The 18,737-nt window shown below is 39.7% G+C and overlaps 1 protein-coding gene and 1 pseudogene across 1 annotated transcript in view; one reads left to right on the top strand and one right to left on the bottom strand.

Annotated features, from left to right (window-relative positions):
* Positions 1 to 8,197: 8,197 nt before the first annotated feature.
* On the bottom strand, positions 8,198 to 9,261 carry LOC134222472 (uncharacterized; annotated as a pseudogene).
* Positions 9,262 to 11,453: 2,192 nt separating this feature from the next.
* LOC134224415 (zinc finger protein Xfin-like) overlaps positions 11,454 to 18,737 on the top strand; it is a 46,670-nt gene continuing 39,386 nt past the window's right edge. Inside the window, exon 1 of the mRNA XM_062703752.1 lies at positions 11,454 to 13,085. Within this exon, the coding sequence (XP_062559736.1) occupies positions 11,933 to 13,085 (1,153 nt within the window). The 5' untranslated portion in view covers positions 11,454 to 11,932. The remainder of the gene's footprint in view (positions 13,086 to 18,737) is intronic.

Below are 18,737 nucleotides of genomic sequence, written 5' to 3'. Positions count from 1 at the left end.
ACAAAAAGGAAAATGCGAGAGTGAGCGGAATCAATTTTGACGTTTATGTGCGTTTGTGTGAGTGGGCGCTGCGTGTTATTGCTTGCGTTACCAATTTGATTAGACATGTTCAGAAAATGCTAAAGCCTACAAGAGGACAAGAAAATTATTCCAAGACTATCTTTGATAAAGACAATAATCGGTACGGTACTCAATTCAAGATTCTTGTACAGTGATCGTTCGCTAATTGGGGCACGACCTCACCCCAACTAGCGAATGCCGTTCGCTAATTGGGGCGTTTTGACCTAGGATGTTTTGACAAGCGTCAATGTTGTTTATTTTCTGCATTGAACAAAGGAAAATTTTACGCGCCAGAAAATATCGATCCCGCCAAATACGGAAACAAAACGTCAACGCGTTTTTGACATCACATTCTGACGTTTAGCTGCTTTTTAATTGGGTTTCGGCCCAATTAGCGAACCCCCAACTAAAAATCACCCCAACTAGGGAAAAACCTAATTAGCGAACGTTTACTGTACCATGGTACTTCCCGCATGGAAGGATGTCTAAAAGCGAACAGGAATCTACCTCGAAAAGACGCAAACCACCTTAGTCAAGATTCATTTATACGTGGTCCCGTGTAATAGTACTTTCGGCTATTTACAATTGTGTGTGTATCTACCGGTGCACTCGTCGAAACGGTTCAAATGCCACGCGCCACGTTGGAGACTTTACTAAACCTTGTCACTCACATTCCAGACTTGCTTGATCGTGGTTTTCACCTCGGTTTTCACTTCGAATAGGAACATCTAGCGTATAGCGACACTGTTCGAAACTGGCCTGAAGTCAACTGCACGTGTCATTCGCCTGTTTAGAAAATCATCATCGGAAAACAAGGTATACCGAAAGCTGGAACTTTTGGGCCAAAAGCATACCGGATAGATCTTGGTTCGACTATCACCAACAGGAACGGTTTTGCTGAAGGCCAAGCAGCAGTTCCAAGTACACGAGATCATCATAGAGCAATGGTAATTGCAAATAATCAGTTTTATTGATTGTTTTTAATTCTGCCTATTCATTTTTCTATTCCTCTATATAGGAATTCCGAGCGCATTTCTCGAAAGACAGTTCTTTCAAGAATTCCTGCATTCATGTATTGCATGTCTCCAGCAATTCGGGGAAGGTTCTTGGAAAACTCATCCAATTTTGGGAGAATTCCGGGAGGAATTCAGGAAGAATTGCGGATGGATTCATTCAGGAATTTTGGGGGGACTGCCTCCAAGGATTTCGGAATTTTATTAGAATTCTTAGTGAATTACTCCAGGAAGATTTCCAAAAATACCTCTCGGAATTCCGTGAGAGTTCCTCTAGAAACTCAAGAAGAACTCCTTTAGAAATTCATAGAGAATTGCCCCAGAAATTCAGGAATAATCTTTCCAGTAATTCCGTGTTAAATTCTCCATGATTTTAATTCCTCTAGAAACTTCGGTGGATTTCGTCTAGGAACTGCAAGATGATTCCTGTAAGAAATATAAGAGTTTTTCTGATCCTTTTCGTTTTTCTGATCCTTATCCGTTTTTCCGAGAGAATTTCAAAAATAAAAATATTTAAAAAGACGTTTTATATCTTCCTAAAAAAAGCTGTGTTTCATGGAATTTTATGTAAATATCAACATAGAAAAGAAAAAGAAGAAGCAATATGGTACCCACATCTAGGAGAAGTCTAGAAGACCCGTGGTATTCGAGTCTAGAAGATATCGAGGTAATATCTAAGAGACCACACCTGTCATATCCCTATCGGTTCAAACGGTCTACTCGTCTAAAATTTGAGGTAGACACCGGTTTAAACGGTTGTTGCATTTGAGGCAGATTTGAGGTCTGACAGGTTCTAGAAATCGACCAAAAATATCTAGGAGACTAATTTTTTTGTCTCAGAGATATCACGGGAGATTTCTAGAAGACCTTTCCGAGCGGGTTATACCACGAGTGTGTCATTAGTATAATACAGTCGCGATTCGCTGCTTGGGCTACGACCTCGGCCCAACTAACGAATTCGGTTTTTTAGTTGGGTCAACTGTCAGCATTTGAGCACGTGTATTCCGACTTGCACATCACAAATGATGTCCAGTGACGCCCAATCCCGTTTTCTGTGTTTACATTGAATTTTGACGTACGGTTGCTTTTTAATTGGGCCATGGCCCAACCAGCGGAGGCCCAACTAAAAAGTGACCCAAGCATTATGGTTCCAGTTGAAAATCGAATTTCGAACTCGCGAAAACTGATTTTATTCGCGTTCAACTTATGGCGCATCTTTGCGCAACTAGTGCACATTATTCGCAACCAGATGCGCTATGCAGCGCACCAGATGCGCAGTAATAAAATTTGTAACTAATAGGAGAAAATTTAATTTTCGTGAGTTCAAAAATTCGGTTTTGAGCTGCACAGATAATAAATATTAAAATCCCAACCAGCGAATCCCGACTGTAGGGTTTCTTACCTCATTCCCGGCCTAACATGCATACGACTGCATAATTTAATTGATATTTATGACAGGAAGCAACTTTTCCTAAATTTCGTGGGCCGTGCAATACTGCAATGGGGTTCACTTCTGCTTAAAAATAGCTTTTCTTGGTAAACATCGTTTGGAAAAGCTTTTTTGATTTAAATTAACGAGGTCCAGCACTCATTTCAGTCCTAGCGATTTCATTTCCGGCCCACTTCCAAACCAGTTCCTGGCCTAAGCAGAATTTCGCTCAATCTCTCAACATCTGACTCTCATTCTCTCTCGAGGCGGTAGAAAATGCGACGTAAACAAAAATATGCACCTACAACGCCGACATGATGCCAGATGGTATTATTTATAATAATTTTTATTTGGTTGAAAAGATATATTCACTCATCCAAATTACTTCCAAACGCTTAAAAACTATATTTTTTTCACTTTTTAAAATCGAGAGAATTATAAATAACATGATAGCGTCAACGTATTAGATAGTTTTCTTATGAACGTTGAATAATTTTTTTCATACTAAAAAAGACTCCTGGCCTTTTGGCAGCACGGTGCGGCTAGAAGTTCTTATGCCGAGGTGAATTTTTGTTCGGTTTGAGGATAGATTTTTAAATGTATTTTAATATGTTTATACTAGTTCTAGTGAAATGAACAAATAGAAAATATTAAAGTGCGTGAGTTTAGAATCATTGTGTGGTGATTAACAGCTTCAAGCAATGATTGTATCGAGAACTGTGACGATTTTCAGGTAGGTGTTTATATGAAAATACCGTTTTGTAAAAGTGGAAAGATTCACTCCGGCTCAGTGGTGTAGCAACGGAGAGCGAATGTACGGAATCTACATTTTTATTTTCTATAATTCGACCAATTAGGAGTGAAATAAATAGTTGAAAAATATTGAGTATTGTGCGAAATAAATGGGAGACTTTTTTAAAATTATCAACCATAAACCTACGGCTTCCAAAAAGTATAAATCTTTAGTTTTTTGTGCAGTGAGCCGGGAATCGGGTCCATAGGCCCAAGTAGTGATTTACCCTATATGGTTGAAATATCCGAACCAAACTGTTCAAAATATGTACGATTGTATTGTATTTACAGTCGCCTCTCCACATCTCGATATTGAATCGAGATAAGAAGAGATCGAGAAATGGAAGGCAAATTTAAACGGGTACTAGATCGAAAAAAGCTAGTTGCTATAAAAAACGACAACAATACAAATGTCATCTTTTATTTTTTCGTAAGCGAGAAATTCCAGAAAAACGTTAAAATCGGTAATGAAGGTAGTTTGTTCATGTGAACATAACTGAGTTAAGCCCCAAACGCAATACAACCATACAACGGAACGGCGAAGGAAACGGAAAATTTGACAGTTAGCCCATATATTTTCTGTCAAATTTGCCGTTTCCGTCGCCGTTCCGTTATATTGCGTTTGGGGCTTTAGTCAGTAATTAATGAGGATTTATTTTTTGGGAAACATTTTACTGATTGGGCAGTATATTCATCCAATCAATGCGCCTTCGCATAAAATCTATAAATACTATGGGGATTTTTTTGCGATTGTTTACTTTTCCGATTCAGTGAACGAAATTTAACATGTGATTGAGATAGAAAAAGAAATTTCTTTTGAATACAATATCAACCTTATACGGGGGAAAAAAAAATTATGCATCTCGAGATAAAATAGAATACTGCGGCTTCATGCTGGTTGCTTCACGGCGGCTATCTTGACGTTTACCTTCGCAGTCGAGCCTGCAAGCGTAAGACCGCCGCGGTATTCGAAAAAGATAAGCGCGACAATACCTGAAAAAATATATTAATAGCGGTAAATACAATACTTTTTTAATCGGGTACGCGCTACCACAATCCCACACGGAAGGATGTCTAAAAGCGAACAGGAATCTACCTGAATAAGACGCAAACCACTTTAGCCAAGCTTCAATTTAATCTTCCCCTTTATCCAAGCATGATCGTCCATGTGTGTGCTACCGGTACACTAATATTGTCAAACAATCAAACGGTTCAACTGTCAAAACCTCGCGCTTTTTTCGTAGCCATATTTTTTTCACCGAGTCGAGTCGAGTGTCCACAGTTCTGCAGTCTGAAGGTGGTTCCGGTGATTCGGTCAACGAAAATATCTGTAAGTTCTACTGCTTAAGTGTTGCTAGCATAAAAGATTATAAATTTAAGAGATTTATATCTTATTTCACAGATCACCATTGTTTGGAGATTCAACGTCATGCACGTACGTCGATATAGGTCGCCATCAACCACATCCACCTGGATGCGTGCAAATTCATATACGAAGGATGACTGGGAAATCGACAACCTGATGAAACATTCGATTGTGGAAGCTGCCATGACACCATTCCAGAGTTAGTTCGGTCTACTGTACAACGAGAATTTCCGTTACATGACCTAATATTGTCTCGCGTTCGTCATGAAATGGGGTCAGTTTATGGAGCTCCCTTCGATCCCATCAGCCGTAATGATCCCGAAGAGTTCTGCAAACGTCCATCTGATCTGCAGCCCAACGGATGATGATTACTTCTACCGCCAGTTTAATGTCATGTGCAAGATTTAAAGCATATTATTGAGTCATTCACTGAAACGTACACGCCGCACCAACTGCTTATTTCGCCAAATTAAAGGCCGCTCAATGGTTGCCAACTATTTTATTGCCAAATCTCCTATCACTGGTACGCATTGACCAAAAATCTGACATATTTGCCAGCACTGGTAAAGCAAAACAAACAATTGTCAAATTCACATCGCAAGGCAGAGTCCGAAATTTTGTATTCAACAAATCGCTTCTACGGCTGCTGCTGCATCTTATCACAGGTAAAATACTCTTTATTTCAAATTGAAATATTTAAGTGAATTTATGAACTGTGTTTGCTCTACAGCGATGGACCAGCTAAGTCAAAATGTTGTCGAAAATTTAAGTACGGGAGAGGAAGAGTACTTGGACGAATCACAGCAGGAAATGGATCCACTAGCAGCTGCGTGTGGATCGGAGCTGTACCACGAGTTTCCGTATATTTTAGACGATGTTGAAGTCGGAGATAATCTGTCCATCTCATGCGATGAAAATGACAACGTAGATGCAGAACACAAGAAGTTTTTCTTTCATGCTGATTTCATCGTCAAAAAATACACCAGGCAGAAAAGTGGTTTGTGTGTAAACTTGAAAAAGAATGTGCCAGAAAAAGTGTCGGGAAATACCCTAGCGGAAGTCTTGAAGTGTCTTTGGTATTTCGTTGAACCCCACTTGTGCACAATAGGAAAAAAGGAGGTATTTTGGGCCAAAATTATGAATCCTGCAATAAACGGTGGTATTCATCATAAAAACATAGATAGAAAAGAAAAATATTTTTTCTGAGCCTTCAATGGGGTATGTGGCCAATTTCCGGCATAGCATCGATTTTGTCATATTCTACAAAACCAACGGAATTTGGTCACTTTTTGGCTTTTAAGCCTGTTTTATTCTAGATAAAATATGAATGGTCATGTACTGTATATTCGTGTCACAGAAAAATGGATGCAATACAGATTTCCAAAAATGATCAAAAAAGTACTATTAGCTTCTGGCATTCAAAATCCCGAGTAGAACTTATTAAACCAACAAAAAAGGGCAGAACAGATTCAATTAGCGTCATATTATTTATTTGATATTTCATTAAGATTTCTTTCATAATTATAAAAAGGTATTGTGGCAAAGAGTTATTCACACTACTCATCCAACACGTTATGACACGTTATGGTTAAATCTATAATTCGCTCCTATAATGTAGTAATGTCAAAATTTTAAATTTTGAACAACTTCCCTTCTCACTGCGTAACGCTTTTTATATGATAGATGATTTTTTCTTGAATTATGCGCAACGTTAAGGCATAACCCTTTCCCTTAAAATGTTATGTAAATTGTGTTCGTCACCAAATTCAATTAAAGTGGCATTATTGAGTAACTCAGATTAAAATTTAAAAATAAGAAGTTTACCAAAACACCTGATTAATCCCCCTAGCGGTAATGTTGTCTTTCTCGTACATTATAAGAAAACGTATTTTGGCCATAACTTTTTAGCCCATAGTCCGATCCAGCCTATTTTTAATAGGCAACAATAAACCAACGTTCTCAGACGAATGGAACTTGTTGCGAGTAAATCGGTTTAGAATAAGTGCTTTAAAAAGAGTTGAGACCATTTTTGCTCACACACATACAGACATTCACACACACGTACACACGGACATCACCTCAATTCTTCGAACTGAGTCGATCGGTATACAACACTATTAGTGTTTGGGCTTTTTTAAATGCTTTTAGAGCGATCATATAGCTACTACGTATACTTAGTACACGAGAAAGGCAAAAATGGGCAATTTTTAAAATTCATGTATCTTACAAAATTGTGAATTTGGGCAGAATTTTATTCATGGTCCTCAAAGCTTAAGAGTTCAATAGTGTAGTGCATGATGTTTTACTGCGGGGTATTGCGGGGTACCAAACTGTTTTGTTCGTTAAATATTGCGTAAAATATGCTTTTACAAAACTCCTAAAAACTGAATTCTGGACGGAGCTATTATTACATTATCAAGCCTATTACATAGATCTGTTCAAGAGCTTTGTAACGATATATAAATATGTTACTTTTGAAACGAAAACATGGCAAAGCTGTCCGTTTTCCCAAAAAACGTAAAAATATAATTTCTAGGAGGGGTTAGTTTGAACGCCCCCCACCCCTCCCTAAAAAATCTAAAAAATGAGAACCGTCCTGATTATAGAAATATAGGTTATTAGCTGTGTATTCATCACATTTTACTCGCCCAAATCGAAAATTGGTCTTTTGGTAGTTTTGGCCACACCTTTATATGGGGCTGTCCTATTGTGTTGTGCCGGGAAGTGGACGTCAGTGAGGTGGATGGCATAAAAGTGTCTTGGTCTAAGAATGAGAAACCCGATATTCGAGACATCGCTAAATTCATCTATCTAAGGGACACTAAACGGAAGAATTTGATCAGAATCGACCAACTTGGTGAAGGAAAAATTATGCTGCACTGGCGTGAAAAAACGATGACTGTTTTTGCATTTGCTTATTCGCAGTCAGTTAGCTCATTAGCTATTTGGGAGGCAGTAAACAAGTGCCTTTTGCAGCCAGCAGATACTGATAGAGCTGGAGCTCCCAGTAACGTCCATCTAGATGTACTTGTCCGTGAGTTAAAGGAAGAACACTCTCATCTTGAGAGTCATGACTCTGGATGGATTCAGTGGGCAACGGCGATTCACGCATCACCAGCGCGAATGTACCCGCCAAGGATTAATGGTTGCTCAAAATATTGTGGATAATTTGTCTACCGGTGTTGCAGAGCTTTGTGACAAAGCGGATGAGCTAATGAATCTTGCATTCGAAGTGAAATTGCTGGCTCAAGGAGTTAAGGAAAAGCTGAACATTTGCCAAGATATGATAAGTGGCATGCAAACGTCGAGTGCTCCACAGGAAACCGTAATCAGCCAAGGGTTGCGAGAAAAAGTTGGTGATATGATGGACATTGACCATATCTGATTTGAGTGTTTTACATTGTTTTTCTTGAATATAAATAAAGACTTATATTGAATATGATTTTTATGTTTATTGAACATGATTATTGCATACATTTATACCGAAAAGTAGACGTCGTGACGCCTTTCAAAAACCAAATTCGCCCAGTGATTGGTTCAAACCGATGTTTGGATCAAAAAGACCCCCAGATATATACCCACATTTTTTAAATAGTTGAGTGCATGAATAATTTCTGAATCTCGTAAAAGTTTCGGTGATTGTTATAGAAAGTGGTTTCTTACTGTTCTCTTGATAGTGCCGTTTCATGTCTTTTTGCATAACCCAAAAATGACTTCAATAGGGTTAAACATAGGGCAATATGCCGGTGAAAAAATAAGTTAAATTCCAAGAGATCTAATATACAAAATGATATTTTTGTCGCAATGAATTCTGGCACCATCCATAATCCATATGGAATGGTGGCCAGGATACGTTTCTACTTTCCGCTTTTCTGCAGCAAATTTAATAATGCAATCAAAAAACTTTTTTCGGGTGAATGTACCTTCGGTCCTAAATGATTCCAACATTCCCGATTGGCCAAGGAAGCAGAGGTATGATTCCCGGGGCTTTCGATTGAATTCACCTCGGTACAGAACCTTCTGACCTTTAACGCCATATCCATGACTCCGAAGCATATCTCTGGAGTCAAAAGACACTTCATCGATAAACACAAACTGGTGAAGTTGCCACTTGATGGAATCCAACTCATCTGTATAGCGTAGAATGTCTGCTTTACGAATTTGGATCGCTCTTCTTTCGATTTTTTTCCACGTTAAACCAGCTGTATGAAGAATCCGAATAACAGATGCAGCACTTATGGTTTTGTTGAAGTGCTTCTGGAAGCGATCGCGTGCTTCATCAATAAATAGTACCGGTTCTTTATAGTACAAATCTAACAGCCATTGTCGTTGCTCTGCCCCAAAACGTCGATAATTGACCATCCGTTGCTTCCGCATAAAGCTTCCGTTGCACTCGTATTTGTTGATCCACTTACATATGATGGATTTCGATTTTCCAAATAGCTTCGCCAGTGATGCTCGATCCAGTCCCAAAAAGTAAAATGCGTATAGGCAATGGTACACTGTGTTGACACTCGCTTGTCGGTGCCGGACATTGATCAAAATGTTTTCGTGTGCCATTATATTTTCTGTACAATCGATGAATATTTAAGAAATTTGTTATTTTCCGCTGATGGACTCAGGTTCCCTAAGGAATAACAATAATGTTTGTGTACATATTATGACAGTTCATTTCAGTGCGGTGTATCGTAAGAGCGCGGCCGTACCTTTCAGTTGGTTTGGGCCGCGTGGAATTTTGTGCAAATGCGAGAATATTTATTTACAGATATGCATAGTAATAATGTTTTCATATACATTCACATTTGATTTTTGTCATTACATCGAGTTTTTTATGCGTCGCTGAATTTACATCAACGTACATTACAATAATTTTTGCTGTGTACTATATAAAAGAATAAAATATTTTTTCATATTTTTTACGCGCAATAAAATCTACCAGAAGTCACACAATGTAAACAAAATGAATAAGAAGAAGAATGACATTAGGTACCCTTATCTCCACAATGTCTAAGAAAAATCTAGTAGAATTGTGGTACCCATATCTAGGAGCTATCTATGAGCTTTCTAAGAGACCATACCCGCATGGAAGGATGTCTAAAAGCGAACAGGAATCTACCTCGAAAAGACGCAAACCACCTTAGTCAAGATTCATTTATACGTGGTCCCGTGTAATAGTACTTTCGGCTATTTACAATTGTGTGTGTATCTACCGGTGCACTCGTCGAAACGGTTCAAATGCCACGCGCCACGTTGGAGACTTTACTAAACCTTGTCACTCACATTCCAGACTTGCTTGATCGTGGTTTTCACCTCGGTTTTCACTTCGAATAGGAACATCTAGCGTATAGCGACACTGTTCGAAACTGGCCTGAAGTCAACTGCACGTGTCATTCGCCTGTTTAGAAAATCATCATCGGAAAACAAGGTATACCGAAAGCTGGAACTTTTGGGCCAAAAGCATACCGGATAGATCTTGGTTCGACTATCACCAACAGGAACGGTTTTTGCTGAAGGCCAAGCAGCAGTTCCAAGTACACGAGATCATCATAGAGCAATGGTAATTGCAAATAATCAGTTTTATTGATTGTTTTTAATTCTGCCTATTCATTTTTCTATTCCTCTATAGGAATTCCGAGCGCATTTCTCGAAAGACAGTTCTTTCAAGAATTCCTGCATTCATGTATTGCATGTCTCCAGCAATTCGGGGAAGGTTCTTGGAAAACTCATCCAATTTTGGGAGAATTCCGGGAGGAATTCAGGAAGAATTGCGGATGGCTTCATTCAGGAATTTTGGGGGGACTGCCTCCAAGGATTTCGGAATTTTATTAGAATTCTTAGTGAATTACTCCAGGAAGATTTCCAAAAATACCTCTCGGAATTCCGTGAGAGTTCCTCTAGAAACTCAAGAAGAACTCCTTTAGAAATTCAAAGAGAATTGCCCCAGAAATTCAGGAATAATCTTTCCAGTAATTCCGGGTTAAATTCTCCATGAATTTAATTCCTCTAGAAACTTCGGTGGATTTCGTCTAGGAACTGCAAGATGATTCCTCTAAGAAATATAAGAGTTTTTCTGATCCTTTCCGTTTTTCTGATCCTTATCCGTTTTTCCGAGAGAATTTCAAAAATAAAAATATTTAAAAAGACGTTTTATATCTTCCTAAAAAAAGCTGTGTTTCATGGAATTTTATGTAAATATCAACATAGAAAAGAAAAAGAAGAAGCAATATGGTACCCACATCTAGGAGAAGTCTAGAAGACCCGTGGTATTCGAGTCTAGAAGATATCGAGGTAATATCTAAGAGACCACACCTGTCATATCCCTATCGGTTCAAACGGTCTACTCGTCTAAAATTTGAGGTAGACACCGGTTTAAACGGTTGTTGCATTTGAGGCAGATTTGAGGTCTGACAGGTTCTAGAAATCGACCAAAAATATCTAGGAGACTAATTTTTTTGTCTCAGAGATATCACGGGAGATTTCTAGAAGACCTTTCCGAGCGGGAATCCTTTCCGGTTCAAACGGTCTACTCGTCTAAAATTTGAGGTAGACACCGGTTCAAACGGTTGTTGCATTTGAGGCGGATTTGAGGTCTGACAGGTTCTAGACATCGTAGAAAAATATCTAGGAGACTCATTTTTTTGTCTCAGAGATATCACGGTAGAAGTCTAGAAGATCTTTCCGAGCGGGATGTTGCTACCAAATCGTAATCAGATCGCGGCTCTCGGTTTATCCTTTTCCTGCGAAACGCCTGAAACAGATGTCAAAACAAAAAGTTTGTTTTTGACGTTTCCTCTTCACGATGCGCTTTCTCGCGGTGGTTGTGTTGTGTTTTTATGTGGGTTTAGTGTGTGCGAGAATCGCCTTCAACTACTGAAGATGCTGACGAGATTACCACGACGGGTTTCTGTTACGACGACGACGACGGACGTACGGACGGAACATATTTCGGAGCAGCGTGTGCAGGAATCGCAGTAACTACTTTTGCGAAATCGGGTGTGTGCGATAGGTTGAGTTTTCTCTTGCTCACATTTCCGGAGTGTTTTCGAACCGGAAATGGTGAACAATGCGATAGATCGAAGTGTTTTGATTGCGGGAATGTTGTGATTTTGAGGTACGGATTTTTCGACAAGAGAGACAGCGATTAAGCAACTTTTTTCACGGAGGAAGTTGTTGGAAGGAGACTACGAAGTAAAAGAAAAAGAAGGTTCAACACGGTGACGACGGAATTTTTTCAAGTTGATTGTGGTTCGAGCTGCCCTAGGCGACTACGTAATGGCCGAAGGAAAGGTAAAACGAGAACGAGATGTGGATTTGGGTGACTTTCGGATGACGGCTGGTGGCGATGAAAATGGCGGTGGATCGGATCAGGAAATTGTAGTTGGAATCGACGAGGACCATATTAATTTCCTAACCAGTATGGCGTCTGGTGGTGATTCAATGGATGGTCCACCGGAAGTAGATGGTGTTGAGGGAGCTCGAAGGATGAAACAAGAACTTTTAGAAGAGGATGATGATGGAGAGGATGTTATGGCAGCGGCAGAATCGATTTTGTCCAAAACGGCGGAACGAACGCAGCAGCAGATTTATCACTGTCAGTATTGCAACAAGACCTTCACTTGGTTCAAGTCCCTTACGGTGCATCTTCGCACGCACACCAACGAAAAACCGTACAAGTGCGAGCTCTGCGACAGGTCGTTTGTGCGGTCCGATTATCTCAAATACCACATTATAAAATCCCATGAAACGACGGAACAGGTTTTTACCTGTACTGCTTGTTCCGGGGTGTTCGCCACTAATCGAGGTCTGCTGAGACACATTCGCACCGAACATAATGGCAGCGTTGATCGCAGAGAAAATTTCACCAATGCCGAACATCCCTCGGATAGCGAGTCCCACGGCGGCGAAATTGATGAGAACGGGAAATTTGCTTGCACTTACTGTGATGAGTTTTACGATGCTCGTGACCCGTTGATTGATCACATGAAGCGTCACTTGGGAGAAAAGCCATACAGGTGTGACCTCTGTCCCAAATCTTTTATCCGGCAAGATTTTCTACAATGTCATCGTTCCAACCATTTGAAAGAACTGGACTTTAAACAGCCGAATGGTTTCACCGAAGAGCCTGCGGCTAAACTGCCCCGTATCAGCTTGAAGAAGCTGGAAGATCTGGTTCAGTCCAACTCGGTCTCACGGGCAGAGTCTTCTGATGAGGAAGCGGCAGACGAAGGCAGAGCCAGTTTGTCTGAGAGTGAAGATGAACCACGAAAGCAGAATTTGCCCGAAGAGACCGAGGAACAGAAGAGTATGATAACGGCACTGCTGGCGGAGGTGTCTAAGACGGACGACGACCGGTTGCAATGCCCGCGGTGCGAGAAAACGTTCATGCAAGAAACGGCCTTGAGGGTGCATCTTCGATTGCATACAGGTATGTTGGGTAAACATTGGAATGATTTTTTTTAAAGTAGTTATGTCGCTTTTATATTATGGTTGCATGTGATTTCGAATATAGCTCGAATGAAGTTTTTCAAATGCTATAATTGATTCGATAAACAATGTCTCGGGACAGTTCATGTTTCGTTTGATTCGCATAGCGCTATTAGAGATTATCATATGTATCTAAGCTATTATCGAATGTAGAACACTTTCGCCGTGTAATGTTATATGAAGTTAGGTATTTCTTCAATTCTTGATGTAAACATATTCTCCTGCTATTTTGAAAGTGTGTTTTCTTCTTCTGTGATGCTAATTTTTTTCTTGCAGGAAATGGCTTTTTAGCATTGTATTCTTGAAAGCATATTCACAACATCTTGACTTTTGAGTGTTATTTACTTGCCTTAGAGTTATGATTGATAATGAACAACGGTTCAATTGATTGATGGTACCACTGTTTTTCTCCATACATTACATTTCCTTTCCTCACATTACTAAATGATCGTTTCTGAAATTATAAAACTGCGTTTAGTTCAAACATGTGGACATATTTGTTAGATATTAGACGGTTTGAAGCATTGAGAAAACCCTTTTCCTATAAAGAGATGAAAACAAAGTTATCGGAGGATGAAAATCTTTTCTTATTTGATCTTTTAAACATGTTTAATAAGTTAACAAGACTGACAATGCATTATATTTTCTTCATATTCAGAATGTTATAACATACACTGGATTCTGTTTTTACACGATTTACATTTTCTTAATTTTACACTTATCCTTAATGTTTAACGCATATTAATTATAACGTGATTTTTCTTTGATTTATTCAGGATTTTTTGAAAAATGTTGCAAGAATTTGGTGGTAAATTGAAGTCACGCGATTAAAAATACGAGCGAAAAAAAATCGTGTAAAAACAAAATCCTGTGTATAAGCTTCCATCAGTTTTCAATTGGGACTTATCCGACGTTCTCATTTCTTTATCTTACAAGTCAACGGATTACTTGATTGCATTATTGGTGAGGCAACTATTCCACTACAGCAAGACATAACTATTTGAAATGTTGCCTTTTTTCAAAACATTTTTTTTCTCGGGTGAATCGAAAGAAAATTACATTGAGTGTAGCACTTTTTAGTTCATAGAGCAGCAGATTTTACTAAGAGATTTTGGATGATCATCACTGAAGTGACTGATTTTTAAGGTAAACTTCTTAGATGGTCTTGCTTTGATACTATTTATTTATTTTTAGATTAAGGCCGAGGTGGGATGTGCGGTGCTTAAAAGTCTTCTCCATTCAGCTAGGCCCATGACTGCACGTCGCCAACCACGTAGTCGGCGAAGAGTCCGCAAATCGTCCTCCACTTGATTGATCCCCCTTGCTCGCTGTGCACCACGCCGTTTTGTTCCCGTCGAATCGTTGTCGAGAACCAGTTCCACCGGATTACTGTCCGACATTCTGGCTACGGCCGTGCCCGGCCCACCGCAGTCTTCAGATTTTTGCTGTGTGAACGATGGTTGGTTCTCCAAACGGCTGATACAACGCGTGATTCATTCGCCTCCTCCACGTACCGTTCGCCATCTGCACCCCACTATAGATAGTATGTAGCACTTTTCTTTTCGAAAACTTCAAGTGCGATTTGGTCCTTCACTAGCATTGTTCAAGTCTCGTGTCCGTAGAGAACTACCGGTCTAATAAGCATTTTGTAGATAGTCAGTATGGCACGGCAGCGAACTCTATTTGATCGGAGCGTTTTGTGGAGTCCAAAGTACGTACGATTTCCTGCTATGATGCGTCTCCGAATTTCTCTGGTGGTATCGTTATTGGAGGTCATCAGTGAGCTCAAGTACACGAATTCTTCAACCACCTCGATTTCGTCTCCACCGATACAAACTCGTGGTTGGTGGCTTACATTGACCTCTCTTGAGCCTCTACATATCATGGTTTTCGTCTTCGACGTGTTGATGACTAGACCAATCCGTTTAGCTTTGCCACGTGGGCTTCGTGCCGTGCGGTTAGCGTCGTCAATCGTCTAGACGCAAGTGCTAGGGAGTGTGGGTTCGATTCCCGCCCCAGTAAAGAGGAAACTTTTCGTGTTCGAAAAATTCTCCACTGGTCCACTGGGTGTTATGTGTCCTGTCCGTTGTCTCATGCAAGGTGTTAAGTGTTCAGTCTGTACGACCTCTGGTCGAAGACGGTGTTCTTGTCTTTTTTTTCAGTCTGATGTAGGCTTCCTCCATCTTACGTGCCATACCTAATATCAATGCCGTCAGCGAAACAAATAGGGGGACTAGGGGCATTATGGACACCCTTAGCATTTTGACAAGTTTCACTTATTGTAAATAACTTACTTCTGATCAATACCATCTACATGCTTTTGTAACTAATTTGATATAAGTTAGATATGAAAACTAGTTAAAAATATACATACATTCAATTAAAAAAGCCAACTTAAAATTTAACTTTTTTGATAACGTCGTGAGAAACCCGGGGTAAAATGGACACCCCCATGGGGCAGAATGGACACCTTCAAGAATATTCAATAATACGTGCCTACCAGTGCCCAACTATCAGTGACTATTAGAGGGAATTAGTTTTGAACTAAACATACATAAAAAGTAAATTCAATTCTCTTTATTGACCAAAAAAAAAATAACAAAGGAAAATAACAGTATTACACATCGAGTCAACTTTGGATAAAAACAAATGTGTTCACTTACAAATATGGCAATGGGCTTCAATGCAGTCATGATACCAAGTGTTACAGTCCGGGCACTTATGCCACCCTTGGCCTCCATTAGAGGTACTGAAAATTGCACCACATAATTCGCAAAGGGAATCTTGAAGAAGTTTTGCTTTTTTCATCGTTGAGCCTTTTGGGCGTCCTCGAGCACGCTTTGGTGTTTCGGAAACTGTTTTGGAACGCACATTAGTTTGCTGCTGATATCCTTTTTGGAGGTCACTAATATCCTTCGCAGCCAGTGATTTTTGCAGCTCATCCCTGTATGGACTTGCTGTTATGTTGGCGGTCTTTCCCTTTCGTCTATTACGTGTGACCTTCCTGGTAGTTGTTTTTGCTAATGGAAGAATCGCTTCCGGTGACACTTTGAAAGCTTCCGTAGTCGGCGGCTGTTTGTTAGCTGTGTGACACAGATGAGGTAAGTCTTCTACTGGACGGACTTGTGATGTTGCATGTTGAATGTTTGATGTGAACTCAACAGGTGCTTGTACAGACGGCGTTCCATTCATATCATCTTCGAATCCTAAAAATGGTCCATCAGAATCACCATCATCTTCTATTGGAACATCCGTTACCATAGAAGGAGCGAAGTCGGTTTCGTTAAATATATACTTATTGAATGGCACGATGCCAGTTTTTCTGAATCCGTTAGATCCGAAGTGATAGGAACAGCTGTCTTTAAAAAGCATTTCCAACCAAACTGCTTATTTCGTTCAACCTTGCCAGGATTCTGTTTAAAATATTTTCAATAGATAATGAAACATTAGTTTTGAAAGGGCCCATAAAGGCCACATCTAAAGGCTGCAACTTGTGGCTGCAGTGAGGCGGAAAACAGAGGATGGTAACATTGTTATTACGAGCTTTTTCAATAAGTGTCAAATTTTAACGTGGGATGCATGACCGTCCAATAGAAGCAACACAGGAGCCTGTGGACTAGGACAGGTCTGTGCCAAAAAATGGTTAAACCATATGTTGAAATCTGCTATGGTCATCCATCCCGATCCATTACAGCTGAAAACGCTCTCCGCGGGTGCTCCTTTCTTTAACTGATCCGTTAAGCGTGATCGTGGGAAGATCAGCATGGGTGGAAGGAAATGTCCCGCTGCCGAAACGCACATACATGCCGTCGACAGAACCCCTCGATCCGCGGAAGTAATACAACCTACTTGTCTCCTTCCTTTGAGGGCGAGCACTTTCGATTTCTTAGTTTGTACCTGTAAATAGTAATTAGCAATAAGAAAACTAATATTAAATAATCTTTTTCTCAACTTACTGTCAACACGGAGGTTTCATCGACATTGTAAATACGACTCGGAGGAAATTTTCCCGATTCCAACTGTTTCTCCAGCAGCTCGAAAAAGGAATTAACGGACACTCGATTGAATCCTTGAGCTCGGGCAGCCGATGTTGCCTCCGGTGTGCGTAATGAAAGCTCGGATGTCGTTTTCTAAAAGATTGCAACCAGTCGGTACCTGCTAGCATTGTGGACTTGTTGAACGGATGTTTTTTATTGTTTTTCTCCGCGAGTTGATACGCCAAGCTCCTCGCATCCTTAGCAGTAATTCCGTAGCAAGTAGACTCCGCAGCAATTAAATGTTGCATCAATTCTTTTTCTTCAGCCGGCGTGAAAACAGGCCCGAAAGCTCCCAGTGCTTGTATTTCTTCCTCCCGCTGAAGGTATCGAATCAGAGTCGCACGGGAATTCCATATGCTCGAGCAGCTCCTTTTTTTGACGTACCTTCATATTTTACCGCCTTCACTGCGGCTTCCAATGCAGTATTGGTCCACTTCCGGCGTTTTTGAGTCGATTTATAGTTCCGCACCATAACTATTGATTCTAACTTCAAACAAAACGAGCAAAAACACTGAACGCGTCTGATTTGTTTTGAATTTGAGGTTATGGTTGTCAACCATGAAGGTGTCAGCTCTACCCCATTGCAGAGTGTTCAACCTACCCCAAGGTGAAAGCATATTATAATTTCCATTTTATCCATTACTAAGTTGGAAAACATATTCAAACATATATTTCAGAATAGTAGAAATAATTGAAGATTTCTCGAAGCTGAAAATATGAGACTAAATAACCGTCATTTATTGGCTAGGTCTTATTTGCTGATTGTTGAAAATTATAATTTTGTAGTGTCAAAGCAAACTTGCGGATCTTTTCAATAAAACTTATTGAATTAGGGTAACCGTACCCTTAGTGGAGGTAGCACGAATAGTGGAGGTAGTAGGGTTTTAATGAGATTTATCATAATTATACACTTAACGATGGTTTCAGTTGATGCGTCGTGCTTTAAATATCATGTTAAATGCAATTTATCTTAGGATTCGCTTGAAAAACTATTGAAAACAATGATTTTCCTTAACAAAATTGACTCCCTTGCACCTATAGTGGTGCAACTGTACCAATAGTGGCGAGTCTCATAAGAAATCAATGGATAGCACCACTATAGGAACCAAAATTAATTTTTACCGCCACTAAAGGAACAGTGTACCCATAGTGGTGCAAGCAATATTTGGTAATTGTTGATGTTATATGACATCTATCTCATTTTTGATAGCAAGTTTATTAGTTTTTCTATTGACTAAGTTATTAAAGCAGTAAATTTCCCATAATTATCAATTTTTAAAAAATATTTTCTTTTGGTGATCTACTAATACCTCCACTATTGGTACCCTTACCCTATGACATATTTTAACAAGAATATGGAATAAATTAAATACTAATAAGAAAAATGAACTACCAGTGGCATTTAAAGTATTGTTTTTTATACATTTCAAAAGATACAAGGGGTGTCCAATCTGCCCCGGGTGTTCATAATGCCCCCAGGTCCCCTAGTTGAACGGACTTTGTCAAATTCGTACCACTCGTGTCAATCCCTGCCCTTCGTATTACAGTCCCCCCCC

The sequence above is a fragment of the Armigeres subalbatus genome, chromosome 3, assembly GCF_024139115.2.
Source record: "Armigeres subalbatus isolate Guangzhou_Male chromosome 3, GZ_Asu_2, whole genome shotgun sequence".
NCBI lineage: Eukaryota > Metazoa > Arthropoda > Insecta > Diptera > Culicidae > Armigeres > Armigeres subalbatus.
The sequence above is the reverse complement of the archived record's forward strand: the minus strand, read 5'-3'. Positions and strand labels throughout refer to the sequence as shown.